We start from the raw sequence: 20,420 nt of genomic DNA on the forward strand, positions 1-20,420 counted from the left end.
CGTCAACTGCCTTCCTCTCTCCAAATCTGAGATTCCATTTGTCCTTCTTTACCTTCCCCTCCCCTAGTACCAGGGGATTGATGTACTCATGATGACACAAACATCCCAGTTCCCATACCTGTACTTACGGCATGCCTTCATGATGCCCACCCCTCTTCTGTCACTGTGCCTATGTCTTGGGTCATTAAACAACTTTATAAACTTCCTTCAAGGAAGTCTTCCATGGTCACATCTGACCTGTCAGCTCTTCTCATCTGTATCCTCTCTAGTCATTTCCTTTCAAGCACTGGGCAATACATAGACAAGTAATATCTAAGAATTTTTTCAGTGTCTGCTTCTCTTTCCTATCTGAAGTTCCTGGAGGAAGGGACTGAGTCAATATATTTTGTTTTGTTTACTTCCATTACTCACACCATGCATTGTGCATGCTAGCTACTTCCTTTATTGCTATCCATACTACTACAACCTTGTTTTTAAAAGGAGAATAAAGTTTGATAAGAAAAAACCCTTACCATTCTAATTTGTTTCTCCTAAGTAGATCTCCTGAGAGAAGCCTTAAGGTCCTCATCCTTAGTCTCCACACACATCTTTAGCGGCACCTAGAAAATGCCAGTTGTATGGTGTGTGCCCATAGAAACAACAGAGCTCATTCTCTCCTCCTGAAATTGTGACTCCCACCCTCCCCCATTTTTCTCTGAATGTTTCCTTTTAAAGCAAAGCCATGGTTCAGTGCTACTGAAAATTAAAGACAACAGCATAAAGATCAAGGTCTAGGCTGGTACTAGTGATGACAGAACATTAAAATCGCCACTCAAATTTTTCTTTCCTTGAACACTAACAAAGAACACTAATGGAAAGCCAATTCCCAGAATCCACATTCATTTCAGGCTTTTTCACCTGTACCTCTTGATTCACAAATTATTTAGATAAAATGAATAAATTGGACGTGGCCTTCAGTTGAGATGAAATGGGAGACTTGACATATCCCTCCAAAAAATGCATATGACCTGCTGCCACAATATGTAAAACCAAGAAAAAGAGGAAGCGTTTATTACGCAGAGGTTAATATATAAGGTTGAGGAGAGAAGGAATTATCCACCTCTCCCTCCTTCAAGCTACACTTCTGGCCTCTCTGACCCCACCAGTTTGCTCCATGAGCTTCTCCCTTCTTCCTTCAGTTTCCGTAGGTCCAGATTATTTCCTGGCAGTGCAATTCACACGTCAAGTACCCTAGACTTCCTTCCTATTTGCTGAATCCACATTTTCACGATTTTTGGACCCCAGACTAATGGTCTGACCTCAGTTCCCAATCACATGTTTGTCTGATGGCTTTGGGTGGTATTCTTGACACCAGCTATTAGCATTGTTGCTATAGTGTTCAGTTAAGACAGGCTCAAGCTTATTTCCCATACAAACATGAAAAATGGAAAGAGTGTTTGCAAAGTGTGTGCAGTGTCTTATCAGACATCCAACACTGAAGACATTCACCAACAGATATCCATGGTAAACTCAGAATAAGAGATTCACCAAGTATACACCATGGCCACATTATAACTATTAAATTAGTCATTCTCACAAGACAGGTACAGAGGTATATGAGGAAAAAACAAGAGGAAAGAGAACTTCAGGTGAACTAATTTCTTTTTCTCCTTTTAAGCATCTTGGACACTTCGAAGCATGAAATTAAAACTTGTGAAAAACAGCCATATCAACTTGCTGTGGTGACTCAAAAGTTGTTGTTTCTCAACTTTGCTGAAACACTTGATTCATGTTGTTCTTATTTAACCTAATTTGCATTGATTTAATCAGTGCTGGTATGCTTTAAATACATAATAAATTGAGATTCTGCAACTTAGATGACTTAGAATAGCTAAATTTCAATAAAGCTCATTTCAATCTGTTAATGTATACGGTTCTGCCAAGGGGTTTAAAACTGTAGAAAAGATGCAAACTTGCCACATTAGAGGTGGGAAAGGCTTAGATACCATCCAGATGAAATCATTTACAGGATAAGAATGTGAAAAGCAATGTGTGTGTGTATGTATATATGTATATATATTAATTACAGCTTAGAAGCATCTTCTGAGTTTTGGGTAGCATACTTAGAAGAAAACTCACATATAAACGCAGTGAGTTTAATTTTATTCTTTTTCCTTCTTGCCAACACTCAACTCTTTTCTGCCTCTCTGTACCAGCTCTACAAATCAAGTAACATCCAAAGTGGGACCTCTTCTTGCCCATTTGGCAGCCTCTGTCACCACTCTGCCAAGCTGCCTGCATTGGGAGGAATTTCTTCCTAGCAGCCATGGGGATTGGGTGGCTTGTACTTAGAACGTGTGCTGAGTGGCTGGCCGCTGTTTACCCCTACCCATCCCCCCCCCCCCAAACCTTTTAGAGTTTATGGCTAAATCAGCCAGCCTGCTGTCAGGAATAATTGGATTGGCAAGAGGTGAAACCACTTGATAGTGAAATTGTCCGTTAAAGTGTTCTGCAGCACCTCCGAGGTGCCAGGACGAAACCTGCAGGTGCTAGGTCCAGAGTTAGATAGGAGGCAAGAGCAATGGAGAGGCAACCATCAAGAACGGCAAAGGAAGAACAGCATGTGGAGGGGCATCAGAAAGCTCATCTGTGCCAGTAAGGCTGTGTGACCTTAGATGATCCTCTGATGTCTCTGGGCCTCAGTTTTGCCATGTGCAAAACTAAGGACGTTGATTTTCTACTGTCTCTTCTAGCTCCTAAGACAACATGCAATGTCTCGGACATTTAAGATTTGTGTTCCTTGCAATTAAATGAAGCATCTCAGAGACGAATGACCAGGGCAGAGCTCAGACGAATATAAAATGGAATGATTCATGCTTTTGTTCATATGACTTTTCCTGAAAAGTACCTCCCGTCTTTGGTGACTTTGATTCTACTAGTTGACCTCTTCAGCTTGAATGTTAAGGAACAACCAGTTCTCATCCAAAATCAATCAAACCTGGGAGCTCTGGTAATCCACCCTGACTCCTATCAAAGTGAATACCACTCTAGATAATGCCACTTCTTTTCAGTTTGAGGGAGAAATTATGGAAATTCAAAGAGAGGAACTGGAGAGTCACATTTGATTCTCCCTGTCACCTAATGGGGCATCCTTGTCAAGAAGGTAAGCTTGCCCACACTCACTCTTCCCAGCAAGGCTTCGCAGCCATCTTTGAGGATATTTATTTTATTTTTTACAGAAGGCCAACAGATACCTGCCATTAGCGGTGCAGACCCTCTCTCCACACCAGTTGGAAGGAGAGACAGCTCATTGTAAGAACCCCTACCTACGAATGGCTGTGAATGGAAATAATCAGATATCAGACAAAGGCTGCTATTCATACTTTGAGGAAAAGTAGCACAATTTAGTGCAGCATCAAATTTCTGGGTATGTGTATGGAGGCGAGCAGGCTTCATTATGTTTTGCATACCCCTTCCCCATCCATTCTCTAGCACATTCTTCTGGAGCGGAGTGCACGGCAGGGCACAGTCATCACCATGACCTGCATGTCAGGGGTCAGCTCTCCTATGTCATACAGCAGAATCTGTCTTTAATCCACGGGGACCCCATAGCTATCTACGGAGAACGGTGAAGCCCCAGTGAGATCTCAGTCAAGCCTCCCTGTACACAGACAGCTGTTTCTGCCACCCTAGGTCTCACCCACAGGGTCTGGGATGGCTTCCTAAGCCAGCTGGGTTTGGAAAGCATTCCTCCATCCACCACCACCAAGGGCTGGCCAACTGCAGAACTCCAGTGCCCGCAAGGAAAAAAAAAAAAAGAAATCTTCCCCTGCCTCCTCTCAAGTTGCTTTTCTAAAGCAAAGGACCAAATGTTGATTTCTCTACAGATTCCTACGTATCTCTTATACGTAGACAGCTTCAAAAGAGGAAAAAACAAAATCCTCCGAAAAGGAAGGGGGAGAGAACAGAATATTTCAGTTTCCCACTTAGAAGTATCTTGTCGTTGATGACGCTACCCCCACCTCCACCCCTACCCTTTCTGAAATACGGACAAAAAAGCTGAAAGTGTTTTTCATTTCCTCAAAGAACATATATTACTTTAGTGGTTCGGTACAATGTTGGTTTTATGCCCACCCCTTCTCAATCTGCCCATGTCTGAGGTGCTCGGGGAAGACGCACAATCGTGAGCAGCTTACGACACTCAGTGAGCAGTAGGTGCCTGTGCAAGCTCGCGCCGCACACTGCCAGGCGGAGGGAAGGCGCCCGGGCGCCGCACGACGCTCCCCGCGCCGCCGCCCGCGCCGCCCGCACCTCGTCGTCGCCTGCCGCCCGCAAAGCATGAGCGAGCCCGCTCCCGGCAGCCGCCCCGGGCGCGAATGGCAGGCAGTCTCCGCGGAGTAAAAGGTGGCGCCGGTCAGTGGTCGTTTCCAATGACGGACATTAACCAGACTGTCAAATCCTGGGGAGTCGCGAGCCCCGAGTTTGGAGTTTTTTTCCCCCACAACGTCACAGTCCGAACTGCAGAGGGAAAGGACGACCGCAGGAAGGCGAAGCCCAGGCTCCGGCACGTAGTTGGGAAACTTGCGGGTCCTAGAAGTCGCCTCCCCACCTCGCCGGCCGCCCTTGCAGCCCCGAGCCGAGCAGCAAAGTGAGACATTGTGCGCCTGCCAGATCCGCCGGCCGCGGACCGGGGCTGCCTCGGAAACACAGAGGGGTCTTCTCTCGCCCTGCATATAATTAGCCTGCACACAAAGGGAGCAGCTGAATGGAGGTTGTCACTCTCTGGAAAAGGGTGGGTAAGACACTTTTTAATTAAATTCTTTCCCGAAGATTTTTTTTTCCTCCCTTTTCTTTGCTGCAGCATCTAACATGGACCAAATCACCATCTCTTTGATCTTTCCGTAGCTGTGAACTTTCCATGCTGCCCAGCTTTCTGCATGCTTAGAGGTGAATGTGTGGTTTTGGGGAGGGAGGTCCTTCTTTATTTCTAGATATTTATTTGATTTTTTGCCCTTTTCTCCCCCTCCCCCTCTCTCGGAATAAAATATGATGTAGATTTCTGACCGAGCGCTTCCAATGGACATTCTCCAGCCTCTCTGGAAAGATTCTCGCTAATGGATTTCCTGCTGCTCGGTCTCTGTCTATGCTGGCTGCTGAGGAGGCCCTCGGGGGTGGTCTTGTGTCTGCTGGGGGCCTGCTTTCAGATGCTGCCCGCCGCCCCCAGCGGGTGCCCGCAGCTGTGCCGGTGCGAGGGGCGGCTGCTGTACTGCGAGGCGCTCAACCTCACCGAGGCGCCCCACAACCTGTCCGGCCTGCTGGGCTTGTCCCTGCGCTACAACAGCCTCTCGGAGCTGCGCGCCGGCCAGTTCACGGGGTTAATGCAGCTCACGTGGCTCTATCTGGATCACAATCACATCTGCTCGGTGCAGGGGGACGCCTTTCAGAAACTGCGCCGAGTTAAGGAACTCACGCTGAGTTCCAACCAGATCACCCAGCTGGCCAACACCACCTTCCGGCCCATGCCCAACCTGCGCAGCGTGGACCTCTCCTACAACAAGCTGCAGGCGCTCGCCCCCGACCTCTTCCACGGGCTGCGGAAGCTCACCACGCTGCACATGCGAGCCAACGCCATCCGGTTCGTGCCCGTGCGCATCTTCCAGGACTGTCGCAGCCTCAAGTTTCTCGACATCGGATACAATCAGCTCAAGAGCCTGGCGCGCAACTCTTTCGCCGGCTTGTTCAAGCTCACCGAGCTGCACCTGGAGCACAACGACTTGGTCAAGGTGAACTTCGCCCACTTCCCGCGCCTCATCTCCCTGCACTCTCTCTGCCTGCGTAGGAACAAGGTGGCCATTGTGGTCAGCTCGCTGGACTGGGTTTGGAACCTGGAGAAAATGGACTTGTCGGGCAACGAGATCGAGTACATGGAGCCCCACGTGTTCGAGACGGTGCCGCACCTGCAGTCCTTGCAGTTGGACTCCAACCGCCTCACCTACATCGAGCCCCGCATTCTCAACTCCTGGAAGTCGCTGACGAGCATCACCTTGGCCGGGAACCTGTGGGACTGCGGTCGCAACGTGTGCGCGCTGGCCTCGTGGCTCAGCAACTTCCAGGGGCGCTACGATGGCAACTTGCAGTGCGCCAGCCCCGAGTACGCGCAGGGCGAGGACGTCCTGGATGCCGTGTACGCCTTCCACCTGTGCGAGGATGGGGCCGAGCCCACCAGCGGCCACTTGCTCTCGGCCGTCACTAACCGTAGTGACCAGGGACCCCCTGCCAGCCCGGTCACCACGCTCGCGGACGGCCAGGAGGGGCAGCCCGACGGCACGCTGGAGCCTGCCACCGTGGCTCTTCCTGGCGGCGAGCACGCCGAGAATGCGGTACAGATCCACAAGGTGGTCACGGGTACCATGGCCCTCATCTTCTCCTTCCTCATCGTGGTCCTGGTGCTTTATGTGTCCTGGAAGTGTTTCCCCGCCAGCCTCAGGCAACTGAGACAGTGCTTTGTCACGCAGCGCAGAAAGCAAAAGCAGAAACAGACCATGCATCAGATGGCTGCCATGTCTGCCCAGGAATACTACGTTGATTACAAACCGAACCACATTGAGGGAGCCCTGGTGATCATCAACGAGTACGGCTCCTGTACCTGCCACCAGCAGCCTGCCAGGGAATGCGAGGTGTGATTGTCCCAGTGGCTCTCAACCCGTGCGCTACCAAATACGACTGGGCAGCCAGGGCGGGCCAGCGGGCGCCAGGCTGGGGTCTCCTTGTCTGTACTCTAATGCTCCTTGACTGAAACTGTAAGGGGATCTCTCCCAGAGACTTAACATTTTAGCTTTATTGTGTCTTAAAACAAAAACGAAATAAAACACAACAAAACCCCACCCCATAACCTTCAGGACAGTCTATCTTAAATTTCATATGAGAACTCCTTCCTCCCTTTGAAGATCTGTCCATATTCAGGAATCTGAGAGTGTAAAAAGGTACCAATCATTTTTTTTTGTAAACTAAAATGTTTAAAATAAAATAGCATTTACAGTTTTTACAGACTTGTGTAACCTAAATGAATTGCTACCTGTGTTACAAGAGAAGCAACAGTTAAAATGTCCTTCCTTGGGGGTACCCAGTGGCCAGAGGGAAATCCAGCGGCAAAATAATCAGATTCAATTTGGAATTTTAAGAAGGACAAAAAAGCTCATCAGTGTAATGATTCAGGCTCATTTAATCCACATGAGCAAGGACTGAAGAATTAGCAAGAACCTTTGTATTTTATAGATTGTGGGGGACAGTGCAATCTCGCCACTTTAAAGCAAGTGAAATGAAAGATGGACTGAGAACTGGGCATCACTGCTCAGTTTTTAAGGCAGAGATCATCGCAAATGGGTTTTAAAAGGCAGTGTTGGACAGTTTATCCTGTGGAAAAGAAATATTTTTGCACATAATGTAACTATCTTTCAAATCAATTTAAAACCTCACTCCCAAATGCCACTTGCTCATAATTCTCTTATGCCCCTTAAGTCACCAGACTTAGTAGCATTTGTGCCCCTTTTCATACCTCCCTTGTGAAAGAGAGCCCCTCAGTTCTCCTGTCTGTAGTCTAGCTGAAGGGAGTGAGGCAGAATCCAAATGCTCAGTGATGAAAGCTGTGCTTCTGGAGTACATTGCTAAGACTGCAGCAAGCTCAAGCTCAGAGCAGTGATAGCACGCTCCTAGTTACTATGGGAAATGGTGAAAAAATCCTACTTAGGAGGAAGGGAGAAAGGGCTGCAGGGTTATGACTTGTAGCAGGAGACATTAGGGGCAGACAAGATCCAGTGGGAGGTGGGGATCATCATTTGATAATGTGTTTGCATATTATTCAATCTAGGAATTGTAAAGGGGAATGATGGGAATAATAAAGACCAGTGAGCATTTGTTAATCCAAGACAGAAAAGCTGCTTCATTTGAGATTTTGCCCTTCCGTGTAATGCTTGCTTTTCCTGTTTTTTAATTTTTATTTTCTGTGTTCAGAGCAGTGATTTCCCCTTCCCATCCGCTCTTAGGTTTCAGGTTCCATCATTGAGATTTAGGTTGTTGATTGAACTCAAAGAGTGTGGAGGTGGTGGTAGTAGCAGTTGGTGGATGTGGGTGAAGAGAAAGGGGGAGGAGTGTGTGCTGGAAGGGAGGGGTCTTTCCCTAGCTAACAATTAAGCAAATGTATGATTGAAATAAACTGTCATGGATGGCAGATGGTAAAAACCGAAGCAATGTTGTCCATGTCCAGAAGTCTTTCTCAAACTCAGGTTTTACCCTCCTCAATGATACTAGAGGGTCGCTTTTTTTTTTTTTTTTTAAAAGAGAAAGGTCCAAATAACAGAGGAATGGGGAAAAATAAAACACTACCATCCCTGCAAATGCAAACGCCTCCAGCCACCAACCTAAAGAGGCAAAGTCAGCTTTTTGAAATGCGAATGGCATCAGCAGGAGGTTTACCTAAACTAAGGACTGGTGGGAGGTTTCTCTTCTACCTATGGAGAAACCAATATGCCTAAAAATACTGCTTTTAAGAGGCTCTTTCAGAGACATATTTTGCAGATGTTTTTCAGATGTCCAGCCTAGGCAGAGAGCTTCTTTAAATCCCCCACCCACCCCAACTCATTCTTCCTCACCAGGAAACTTCATCCTGCGTTGTTGTAAGTGAAACATGACATTATGACACACAACATGTATCTAACACCCATTCAGACTGTTAATGTTCTAGAAGAGAGGTGCTTTGTTTGCTAACTTTGAGGAGGAGGTTTGGGATTTAGTCTACACATGATCATTTGGGGTTGCCATTATAACTAGCATACCCCTTGGAGGGCAGGGGCTAGCAGGAACAAGGTTCTCTCTGGGCTGTACCTCTCATCTATAATTAAAGCCCACTAAAGAGCCCTCCTCTAGAAGACAGCATGCTTTTTCTTTTTGGAAAAATCCCCCAATTGTGGCAATGGAAGGAAGGCTCTTTTTGAGTCTATTAATTTAACCTCACAGGAAGGCTACAGGAATCCAGTGTCAAAAGCTGCTCTGGCTGGGTGCACTCAGGGTTGTGTTGGTGTGCTTAGAGGCAGAGCTTCCAGAAGCAAAGCCTTTCCGGCAAACAACAAAACCACAGGCTCCCCTTACCTTCACCACCACCACTAGAAATATGGGTATTGGAAACTGTATATAGAGTTTATTGCTTGTCCCCAGAGACTTTTTCTTTCTTTTTTTTAAAAGTGGCCATGAGAAAGAGAATAATCGTACTTGTTTTATGCTGCTATGCCCCCCCCATACAATTGAACACTATATACGTAAAAGATATTTAAGTCCAAGCAGATCTAATGAAAGATCATGATGAAAAGGGCTCTGCAATCTGAGACCTTGAGAACAAATGATGACCATAGAAAGCTGGGTTCTTACTTTGTGTGTGTGCCTATACATTCCCACGTAGTGCGTCTAGGCAAGCAAATATGTTTTCTACACAGAGGAATTTAGCTCACAGCATTTCGTGCTCATGCTCCCCTTGTTTGGAGAATAGCAGGGGGAGGGAGAATTAAAGGATTAGGGAAAGTGGTAGTTTTAACTAAGGTTTTGTGACACGAGAAGTCTTTTCTTTTGCAAATTAATTAATCTCTAAGCTTCAAGAAACTTGCTCTGACCCCTCTAAGCAAACTCCTGAGCAGTTAAAAGGGAATCTAATTTTTAAAGGTGTAGCACCATTTTTGTTGTTGTTGTCCTTCCCACAGAGGGTGCTAATCTCATTATCCTGTGCTGTCTGAAAAGAACTTAAGGCCACAATTCATGTCTCTTCCTGGGCATTGTGATGGATTAACCCTCCATTTACAGTACCTCCCCAGCTGATTAAAGTTCAGCAATGGTACTGAGGTTTTTCGAATATTTATATAGACTAAAGTCTTTTCAAAAGACAAATGACATTTCTCCAACCAGTTTTAGCCCTAGTAGTTTTTTAAATTGTGCCAGAAGGAGCAGATTACATGAAACCCATCCTTAAGTCTGCACCCCAAGAAACTGCAGCCCCTGACAGTGTCTCTTCAGCCAAGCTAGCCAGCCCACATACCCTACAACATGCCCCATGTGCGCACGACTGTAAAGAGGCATCACAAAGAAAAGGTTATTCCATTCAAAGGAAGCATTTTTTTAAACACCTGTTTTCATATGCTTCCAAGCTCCTCAAAGTCTAAGAGTGCTTACCTTTTCTCCCTGCCTCCAGGAAGGCAGACATTTGGTATGACTTAGCGTCACCAACATATTTACAAGTATGTGTAAGTAATTAGAGGGGCAAATGCCACTTTTATTCCTCCCAAGTTCCCTAAGCAACTGCACACAGATCACTGAAAGGATTAGGGGCTGCCCGTGTTTCTGGGTTATATTAACTGACTTGTCAGCAAGTTTGCTGCCTGTTCTGTTATCTGGCAGGGCCATATAGAAGAGGGTACTGGTGGATCATCAGATAGCCCTCTCATAGAAAGCATTATGCGAAGACCAACATTCGTATTGGTTTTGGAGGATGGGTATCATAATGGTTCAGGGAAGTCAAAGTACTCATCACTTCTCTAGATGGGTTGTTATACAGGTTGATTTGGATTTGCCATTGATGGAATGCCAAATAACAAGGAGTTAACTAGAATGTGACAATTAAACAGGCTCCTGAAATAAATTTCGAGGGACGTTATATATCCCTATCCATATACACACACATACATATATAACCAAATATATGCCCATATGTATAACAGTACACACACGACTACCCTCTAGCATTAATTACCCTCATACTTTCTTTTTCCTTCTCTCAGGAAAGAATCCCATAAACTCAGTCGCATCTGAGATGCAAAGGACTGATATGGCCACCTGTATTTTCAGACATTTGTGAATAGTCGGTGGACTTTCTGCAGGCTAGGGGAAGCTTCTGGGTCCCTCAGACCATGCAACAGTGTGCAGGGCTGGGTTACCCAATAAGCTAGGTACGCACAAGCCCAATCTGCCTTCCCACCAATCTGCATTGCACAATTTCACCTGTCCCACACCACGTCAAGGATGTGGTGGAACCCATGTGAAATTGTTCACCACAGATTAGTAAGTAAATACAATTAAGCCCATGCGTGCCTTGCTCAACACAAGCGGGTGCATGCTGTGCTTGCTGGTTAATCCACTCCTGAGTGTATGCCTGCTGTCACGTGGTGCCAGCCAACAAATGGCAAAACATTCTTTTGAGAGTATTTTCCACCTCAAGATTTAGGAAACACGCATTCTGCCATTAAAAATATCCTCTGCCATGATTCTTTTCCAGGGATTCAGGAAACAAAATTCTTATTCCTGACTGGGCACAATCTCTCAGCCTTCCTCCTCAATTGGACTTGATTTCTTAAGACTTTTTTTTTTTTTTAATCCAAAGCAAGGGGTCTTGCTTTTGCATCTTTGGCTTTGAGTCAGAGATGAGAATGAGATGGAGAAAACTAAAATTTACTCAGTGGTTACTTTGTACAGATGCCTTTACATAGATCTCAATCTGTGAGGAAGGTACTAGGAACCTTATCTTTAGATGAGGAACCCAAGGTTAGAGAGGTTAAGTCCTTGGTGCAAAGTCACCCAGACAGTAAGTGGGAGCACTTAGGTCCATAGTGGTGGCCTTCTTGCTAGCCCTGGTTTCTTCTTCCCTTGAACTACCTACTTCTCCACCCAGCAAAGAGCCTAGGACTAGTCTGAGTACAAGGTCCATGCCCAGTGCATTCTTGTTGAATAACATGGGTACGATGTTCAAATTCAGAAATTCTGGCAACAACTTCCTTTGCTCTGGCCCCTAGAAATTGTGTAATTCAGGGCTCTGCCAATAGAGGAAGCCTTTCACAGGCCTATGGGAGCAAAAAGGTCCAGTAATCATCCAGTCCAGCATCTTACCGGAGGAGTCTGGACTCAGAGTAAGGTATGGGCATCCATATGTTCCTGTCAGGGACTTATCCCCATTTCTTTTTTTATGATTAGATGGACTGTACCTCTGTGGCAGTGGTTCTCAACCAGGGGTGAATTTGCCACCCAGTGGAATTTTGGTAATGTCTATTTGTTAATAGGATGGGGGGTGTGCATCTAGTGGGTAGAGGTCAAGTATGCTGCTAAACATTCTAGCATGCGTAGGACATCGCCCCCCCCCGCCCCCGGAAATATATATATATATTTGGCCCAAAATGTCAAGAGTGCCAAGATTGAGAAGCCCTGTTTCATGGTATAAAGTAGTGAGGCTGTCTGAACCAACACACTGTGTTCCAGCTTTGCATGGAGGGGCCTTTCTGATGAATTAGGTTTTGGTTCACCTAGATCTATTCCCTTTTCATCTTCCTAGTTCTTGCCAGGAAACCAGACGCCTAAATTAAAAACCCTCAGGTTGGTTGCCAATCAGGCAAAAGGAGCTGTAGTTAGCACATGCTTCTCAAAGAACATATGGCAAAACTTAAATTAACTGGGACAAAACTAGTTAGAACCCTCAATTGACCCACTTTTGCTTAAGCAATACCTCATTTAGGAAACAGAAAATAAAAATCAAATCAAGCTAACAGTGGAGATGTAATTAACAAGAAGGAAAATGAGAAACATGATATTCCTTCCAGGAGGTGTTCTGGAGTCTGAACAAACTCAGCCCACCTGTCTGTGCTTTCTGCTTCTCCAGCCCAGCCTGGGATGTCTCAGAGGTGGGAATTAGCCTCGATTTTTTAAATCAATGTGCTCAGTCTAGTGAGGAGAGTGTATTAATCAGAGAGGTGATCTCAGACTTCAGAAGGAGGATGGTCTACAGAGGCAGGCACCACAAACGAAAATGCATTTGGGGCCAGGCAGGCAACATAGATGAGTGAAGTTCATGGACATAATGGCGTTATGAGGGGAAAGGAGAGTTCACTTTTTTGCAGACAATTCACACTTGACTGCCCCTGGTTAACCAAAACCCTTCTGCAGGCCGGTGTGAGATCTGTGAGCCCGCCACCTCTAGAAGACACAGGATCTAAAATCAGGAAACTTGGTCTTCAGACCTGGTGCTGTTAAGGACATGCCTTGTGATCATCTGATAATCGTCTTACTTCAGTGGGCCTTTGTTTGTCTTTAGGAAGATTCAAGCATTCATCCAGAGATTCCCTAAGAATCCTTCGAGTTCTGTGCCTCTATTTTACAATTTTCTGCAACAATAAAACACGAGACAAAAGTGGTTTTCAAGCCAGTGTCACTTAACCAGAAAATTAAAATTCACCTGAACCTCCATTCCCCAGACAATCTGATTCATCAAGGCTTGCCTGCATATGAATGAGAAAAGGTAGATAGAAAATCACAAGAGATAGGGTCTTCAGAGTGGTGTGTGGGGATACAGGGAAACAGAGCTGACAACACTCAGGCATGTGTGGGTGGGAAAAACTGTTTTTTAGAATGTGCTAAAAGTGATGAAAGGAAATCCTAGAGAGGACACACTCATGCACTCACACTTACCCACACGTGAGACACAGGGATGGGGATATGCTGTGAAGCAGGAGCAATAAGCAAAGCGGAGGAATGCCATTGTGGGCTGGGGGGAGCAGAAAAATATTAGTATAGGACTCATAAAATAACTAAATGTGGGTAAGTGGTCACAATTGCTATTAGGAGTTCAGAGCCCTTTAGTGAAATGAGAGACAGACAGACAGAAAGAGATAGAGAAATGGAGGGATGGTTAGAAGGACATAGAGATAGAGAGATAGGAGGGAGAGGGAAAGGGAGAAGGAGAAGAGAAAAATTGAGAGGAGAGGGAGTTTCAAGATCGGTTGCTCAAGTAATCACCATAAGTAGCTGTGTTCACTGACTCCTCAATCCTTTTCAGTCATTTCTGTCTTTTTCTGACCTACCATGTTGGCTGTTTACTTCTTTTCAATGCAGTGTTAGAAAGCCTTTTTTTGTTTTTTGCCCTACTTTATGAGGGAAAAACAAACAAATAAAACATGGCTTAGCGGTGGCTTTCTCTTTTGCTCAGCTAGGAGAATGCTTCTCAGCTTCTCAACCTTGGCTACACATTGGTATCACTTGGAAGCTTTAATAAATACTGATACCTGGGTCTCACCCCAGGAGAGCCTGATTTAATTTGTCTGAGGTGTGGCCTTGGAGTGGAGATTCTCTGAAGTTTCCCAGGTGACTCCAAAGTTCAGCCAAGGTTAAGAACCACTGAGCTAGAAGGTCACAAGAATCACAGCATGTACGGCTCAGGCAACTTCCAGATCCATAAGTCTGACTGTAGCTCTTTAAAAATCCATGGTGGGCGGGTGACTGGGGTGAGTAGGGCCAGTGTTAAGTGAGAAGGCCATACCTTGACTCCACCTAGTGGGGCTGATGTGAGAGGGATGCACAAGCATAGGTGTGCTTGTAATTTGCTTCAGAGCACTCTCTAGTTTACAAAGTGCTCTTTACATTATTTCATTTATTTTAATTTTCCCAACAATCTTGCAAGGCAGATACAAACTTTACCCATTTTGAAGGCAAGAAGACTCAGATCAGAAGATGTTAAGTAACTTTCCCAAGCTACAGCCAGGCCTGAAACCCAGAACTGCCTCTTTAAATTCTGAGTCCTTCCTCTTCTACCACTTCCCTTTCCTTTTCTGATTGACTGTGTCCTTATGAGGCAGGGCTAGTCCTGTTCAAAACACAAAAATCCATAACTCTTCCAGGAGAGTTCTAGAGGACATACATTAAACACACTCTCCCATGCTTTCTCCTTCTCCAGCTGGAGTCTCGGCAATTACAAAATTTGTCAACACAGTCCCACGACAGCCTCGTCTGTGCCCCTGCTCCATGCCTGACGATTTTTTCTTTGCCACAGAAACCTGGTACCTCCATGATGATGCCTCTGAGACATCCAAATAGGTATCAACTCTTCCCAAATACTCCTTGCACCAAAGTGTTTCCTTTCCACTCAGCCCACTGCCATCGACCCTTCAAAGAATCTGAAAACTAGATTCTAGCAGAACATTGATGGATGGTGGTAACAATTCCACCCAGAGATATTTGCACCTTAAACAAAGGTCTTTGGAGAAAATAACCTAAAGAAATAGCTCTAATGCTCAAATTTCAGACATTGGAACAGCTGGGTGATATGTATTTGGTCAGGAGATCCTTCATTGTCCCTTTCAAATGAAACAACTCAGGTGGTTACTTATGTCTAAGACCAGATCCACCAACCGTTTACAGAGCTTAAAATAAAGCCAGTATACAGATTGAATCTTCCAGCATATTTTATCTCCTTAAACCAATGCCCTCTTTAAAAGCCGTGTCCTATTATGCGTCCACCATCAACATGTTTGTTGTCAATTAAGAATTCTCAATATTGCAAACTGTGTGGCCATGGACTTCTATCTCAGAGAGATTGCAGGCAGCCTTGGATAAAAATGAAATGGCTCAGTGACAAGCAAAAGCTGGGATTCAACTGCCACAGAAAGGTCTGGAAAAGCCAAGTTATACACAATTAATGGAACAATTCAACAATCTGTCTTCAGCTGGCCAAAGCAATCCTGTCATTTGTCCCTCAGCTGCAGAACAAGCATGCCCTCTGTGATTTCTTCTCACTGTCTCTGCTCCATAGTGATTGTGTTTGCAGTGAAATCTATATTTCCCTGCAACTGAGTCTCTATTATATTTTTTGTTCTAAAAATAATGGTCCTTCTTGGAATTCAGCTTCACTCTTTTGCTTGTTGCCCAGGCCACTTTTACCTAAGTGTCTCATATTGATCCTTTTTTGCACACTATATCAAAAATCATAAAGGTACAAATGGAAAAAGAACAAATATTGCAGGAAGAAAAGAGGAGAAACTGTTGTAGCTGCAGTGCAACTAAAGGTAGCATACCAGTAGTTACGAATTTTTTAGTTCTCATTGTATTGCTCAACTCACTCAATCAAAGTAGCATAGCATTTCCCGTTCAAGGATTTTTAAGTATTTATTGAATGAATCACAGAAAAAATTAACTTGCAAATGATAGCACCTGTGAAGGTGAGGCATTGGCAAGAGATTCACCAGGACAGCGTGCAGAAGAGACATCCACTTCTTCCTGATCCTTTTCTGAAAGGCAACCCTCACATTGGTGTTACTTACTATGTGCATGGCAAGGGGCCCTGGTGGCACAATGGTTAAGCACTTGGCTGCTAACCGAAAGGTTGGCGGTTCAAACCCACCCAGCAGCTTTGTGGGAGAAAGACTTGGTGATCTGCTTCTGTAAAGATTACAGCCAAGAAAACCCTATGGGGCAGTTCTACTCTGTTACATGGGGTTGCTATGAGTACAAATTGACTCAAAGACACCTAACAACAATAACATGTGCCTGGCAACCTGCTAAATGCTGAACATTTTCTCATTTAAGCCCTGCAACAAACCTTCATCCCTCTTAGTACAGAAAGGTATTAATATGCCCATTTTACAGATAGGTATACTGAGGTTTAGAGAGGTTCAGTGACTTGTCCAAGGCCACTTAGCATAGCAGGGCATGCCCACCATTGACTCTGGAGCCAAAATGCTTGGGTTGAAATTCTGGCGAGTGACTGGAAAGTTACTTAACTTTCCTTATCCTCAGTTCCTTCATCTATAAAATGGGACAAAGAGTTGTTATGAGAATTAAATCTGTTATTATTGAGAATTAAATGAGTTATTCTTTATAAAGTGCCTAGAACAGTCTCTGGCACAGATAGGTGCTGGATAAGTGTTTACTTTTTTCTTCTTCTTCTTCTTTTTTTTGCTTTTTTAAATAAAATATAAACAAGAGAAGGTCACCACACAGAGAGGGCTGAGCCAAGATACAACCAAGGCTGTCATACTACTAAGCCATTTCACTCCTGTTTTCTTCTGTGATAGGATGATTGCAAATAATTAGAGTTCCTGAAAGCACTGAGCCTAAAAGGAGAGGGTCCTTGGGCGGCACAGATGGTTAAGCACTCGGCTACTAGCTGAAAGGTTGGTAGTATGAATCTACCCAGAGGCACGTTGGAAGAAAGCCCTGGAGATCTGCTTCCAAAAGATCACAACCATTGAAAACCCTATGTGGCGAAGTTCTGCTCTGAAACACATGAGGTCACCAGGAGTCGGAATCAACTCATTGGTAAATGGTTTACTGGTTAAAGAGGCAAATAGTATCTGCTTCTAGAAACCTAATGCCTATAAAACAATGGACTCTGGAGGCCTGGAGGTACCAAAGGGACACGTGGATTCCTTCACAGATGGCCTTCCTTCACACATTCCTTTCCAGATGGCCCAGGCCTTAGCCCCCACAGTACCTGCTGTATGACTCTGCTTTGGCTCTCTTTTGGCTTGTTTTTACCACGGTGGGCAGGCGGCGCTGGTGAACGTGCCCTACTGCTGGGATCTGCATGTGCGCACAGTTGTGCATACACATCGGTGCACACATGCAGGTTTGGCACTGTCGTTCCAGTGTTCACATGACCCACAGGCTGCTGGCCAGCTCAAGGAAGCATTGCCCACGTGGCTCTTTGGTGACACAGCAAACCTCATTTCCACATGTGAGCTATTTGCTATCTGTAGTCAATTCCTGAAGGAGGAAAGCTACTACACAGCTTGCAATTGTTATCCATCTCCCAAGCTCTTATTTAATATCAGCAATATTAAATCATACTGGCCCTGGGGACACTAAGCATACATCTTCAGCTGTAACAGATTTGCTGGTGTTTATTTAAAGATGTTTTCTTCTCTGTGTACTAACAGCCGTGGTTTGATGCTGCTCGAGCAAATGTAAGAAAAGAACATGCACTGAGGGTGCTTTCTTCTCAGGGAAGAGCTACCAGATCAAGAGGCAGACCCCTGGGCAAGTCAGTGCCCCTCTCCTGGCCTCTCTTCCTCCATCTGTGGTGGTGATTTCCGGCTTTCCTGCCATTTCTCCTGTTTGGCAGGCAGAATGTGCAGTTAATGAGGGGGAGAAAAGTAAAAGTCATTTCTAAAACATCCTCCTTTGCTGTTGCTTATCAATAGGCCAAGTGGTGAATCACCAAACTTCCCCAAAGGGAAGGCTCTGATCTCCGTAGAGACCCTACCCCACCCCACAGAGACTATGTCCGGTCAGAGGGAACATTATATTTTGCACCTAGGGAATTAGAAACGGAAAGCTGAGTTTCCTCCAAGCCACAACCTGTTCCTTGTGATTCACTCACAGAGTGATTAAGGCATGCTCTGCCCCAGTGTTAGGCAGGAATACTGGGAATACTTCGGCCAAAGTTAAACCACAAGACATGGGTCTATATTACAAGGGAATGCTGTAGTTGCTGGGAAATTGAGGACCGCCTTCAGTTTAGTGTTTTATCTGTGTCTTGTTTACTTGTTTTGTAGTTCGTTTACTCCTTCTTCCGCTCTCCCTTCTTTCCATTTTCTTTTTTCAATCAGTTCATAGTTATGAGCTACATCATGAATTCTTAATGTGGGCAATATTGCCTCTAAGGGGGCAAAATTGATTCTTGGGGAGGGGGGGTGTAAAAAAATCTTACTCATTTTATGTATGAAGCACAAATATACATATAGTACATAAACAGACCATATATCTGCTGCATTAAAATATCAGAGTAAGGGGGCAATTAGGAAAAAGCAAGTCTAAAAAGGCTCTTTAGGGGAGCGGTAGTGAAAAAAAGGTTTAGAAACATTGAGCTAGGCAATGATTAACCTGCGGAAGAGACAAGAGCAAAAAGTTTAAGTATTATGGTAGGTCGCCAATTGACACCGATGAGGACGTCAGAGGTCCAAGTACTTAACTGATATCGAAATATCAGAGGTTATTGGGATGCCGCAGTTTCATTGGGGGACTTGATCTCACCAGCCTCTTCTGCTCTCAGCACCACTCAGCATTGTCTTTACTTGGTGGCTTCTTCATGTGTTAGGAAAAAAAAGAAAAAAAAAAAAGAAAAACAACTATTGGGTACAGAATTAATAGAGCCCTGGTCCTGGCTCTGCCATTTACTGGCTTAGATAAATCATCACCTCTCTGGACCTCAATTCCCTTGTCTATAAAATTCAGAAAATAATCCCTGCTCAGTCTGCTTCACAAAATCTGGTAAGGATCAAATGAGATAATGTAAGTGAGAGAACTTCAAAAGTCATGGAGTACTATTGGAGAGTTAAGCTGGTGGGCAGAGGGGCGGTGCTGACAGGAGCAGTGTGTGCGGCCACCCACGCAGTGTGACTTCAGAGGCCCACCTTCTTCAAAATCTTCTCCCTGGGAACTGACATTTTTGCTCTTAGTCACTGCTCTGAATTAGGTCCTGACGATGCTTTTGTCAATCACAATCGGTTATATACCAGGGAAGCAACAGACTGTTTCCTCCTTGACGGGAAGGACTTCATTTCACTTGACTTTGTTCCCCACCAATTAACACAGAGTCCGACCCAAGTAGGCCAAATGGCCTTAGATAGGTTATTACTTCAAGTCTATGAACCTCAGTGTCCACACCTCTGAAATGGGCATACCAATGGCTGCCTTGCAGGTTCATGGAAAGATTGACAGAAATATGCACAGAGTCTGCTGCAGTGCTGGCCGATAGTAAGTCTCCATGCAACCTTACTTCCTGTCCCATCCCATCACCAACACAGTCATGCTTTTTGCTCATACAAATAGACTGAGGGAAAAGTGAAAGGCTTTAAGTTTGTAGAAGCAGATATTGAGAACTAGTTGTAAGAGGTTAATTTAGAGAGAATACTAAATTAGTAGTATAAAAATTATCTCCACAGAGCAGAGAGCTGGGGTACTGATGAGCACCTGGAGTAAGGGTAGGGGGAAGGGGAGACATGACACTCTTTGTTCGTCAAAGTGAGATGGACCACAGTTAAGAAGACCCCCTCTCTCAAGATCTGTCACTGTAGATGCTGCCTCAGGTGACTGCCTTTTTAAAATTATTTTTTAATATAATAATTCTTTACAGTTGTGTCAACAGATTCACTCCTCAGCTTCTTTTGTCTCCACGTACCCCTCTCCAGCTGTATATTTCTCACTCAATCCTGCTAGATCTCCTGAGAGCTAAAGTCGAGGCTGCTGGAAGAAGGTGGGAGTGGGAGGAAAAATCCACCACGGCTCAGTTATAATCACAGGCTGCATCATATCATTCCCATCAAGAGCTCACACATTGCCTTCCTGAGCCCTCATACATGAGCTACTGCTCTGGCCCCGTATCTGTTGGCCTCGAGACACAGCGTTCTTGGACCCCAGAGCCAAGCAGCCCTGAACTACAGCGAAATCCAGCAGCACATTCAGCGGGAAGCAACGTGCTGAGCTCTGCCAGTTTATCCAGTGCCACCCACTCAAAAGAACTGGGATGAAAGCAGATGTGAAAGAAGGAAAGGGTCTGCTTTTGTTTTCAATTTTTATCAGGACTAGCTCTTTGGGGGGAAAAAAAAAAAAAAAAAGGAAGAATCAAGCCCCAAGCTGGTGCCCTGCCA

The 20,420-nt window shown here is 45.1% G+C and overlaps 2 protein-coding genes across 7 annotated transcripts in view; one reads left to right on the plus strand and one right to left on the minus strand.

Moving 5' to 3' along the window:
• CTNNA2 (catenin alpha 2) overlaps positions 1-20,420 on the minus strand; it is a 1,267,087-nt gene that overhangs the window by 398,267 nt on the left and 848,400 nt on the right. The window lies entirely within an intron of this gene.
• Positions 4,179-7,020, plus strand: LRRTM1 (leucine rich repeat transmembrane neuronal 1). The gene is made up of 2 exons (XM_004369148.1): positions 4,179-4,771; positions 5,035-7,020. Exon 2 carries the CDS (start codon positions 5,094-5,096, stop codon positions 6,660-6,662), a length of 1,569 nt encoding a protein of 522 aa, XP_004369205.1. The 5' UTR covers positions 4,179-4,771; positions 5,035-5,093; the 3' UTR covers positions 6,663-7,020.

This window comes from Trichechus manatus, unplaced genomic scaffold (genome assembly GCF_000243295.1).
Source record: "Trichechus manatus latirostris isolate Lorelei unplaced genomic scaffold, TriManLat1.0 scaffold00004, whole genome shotgun sequence".
NCBI classification, from domain to species: domain Eukaryota; kingdom Metazoa; phylum Chordata; class Mammalia; order Sirenia; family Trichechidae; genus Trichechus; species Trichechus manatus.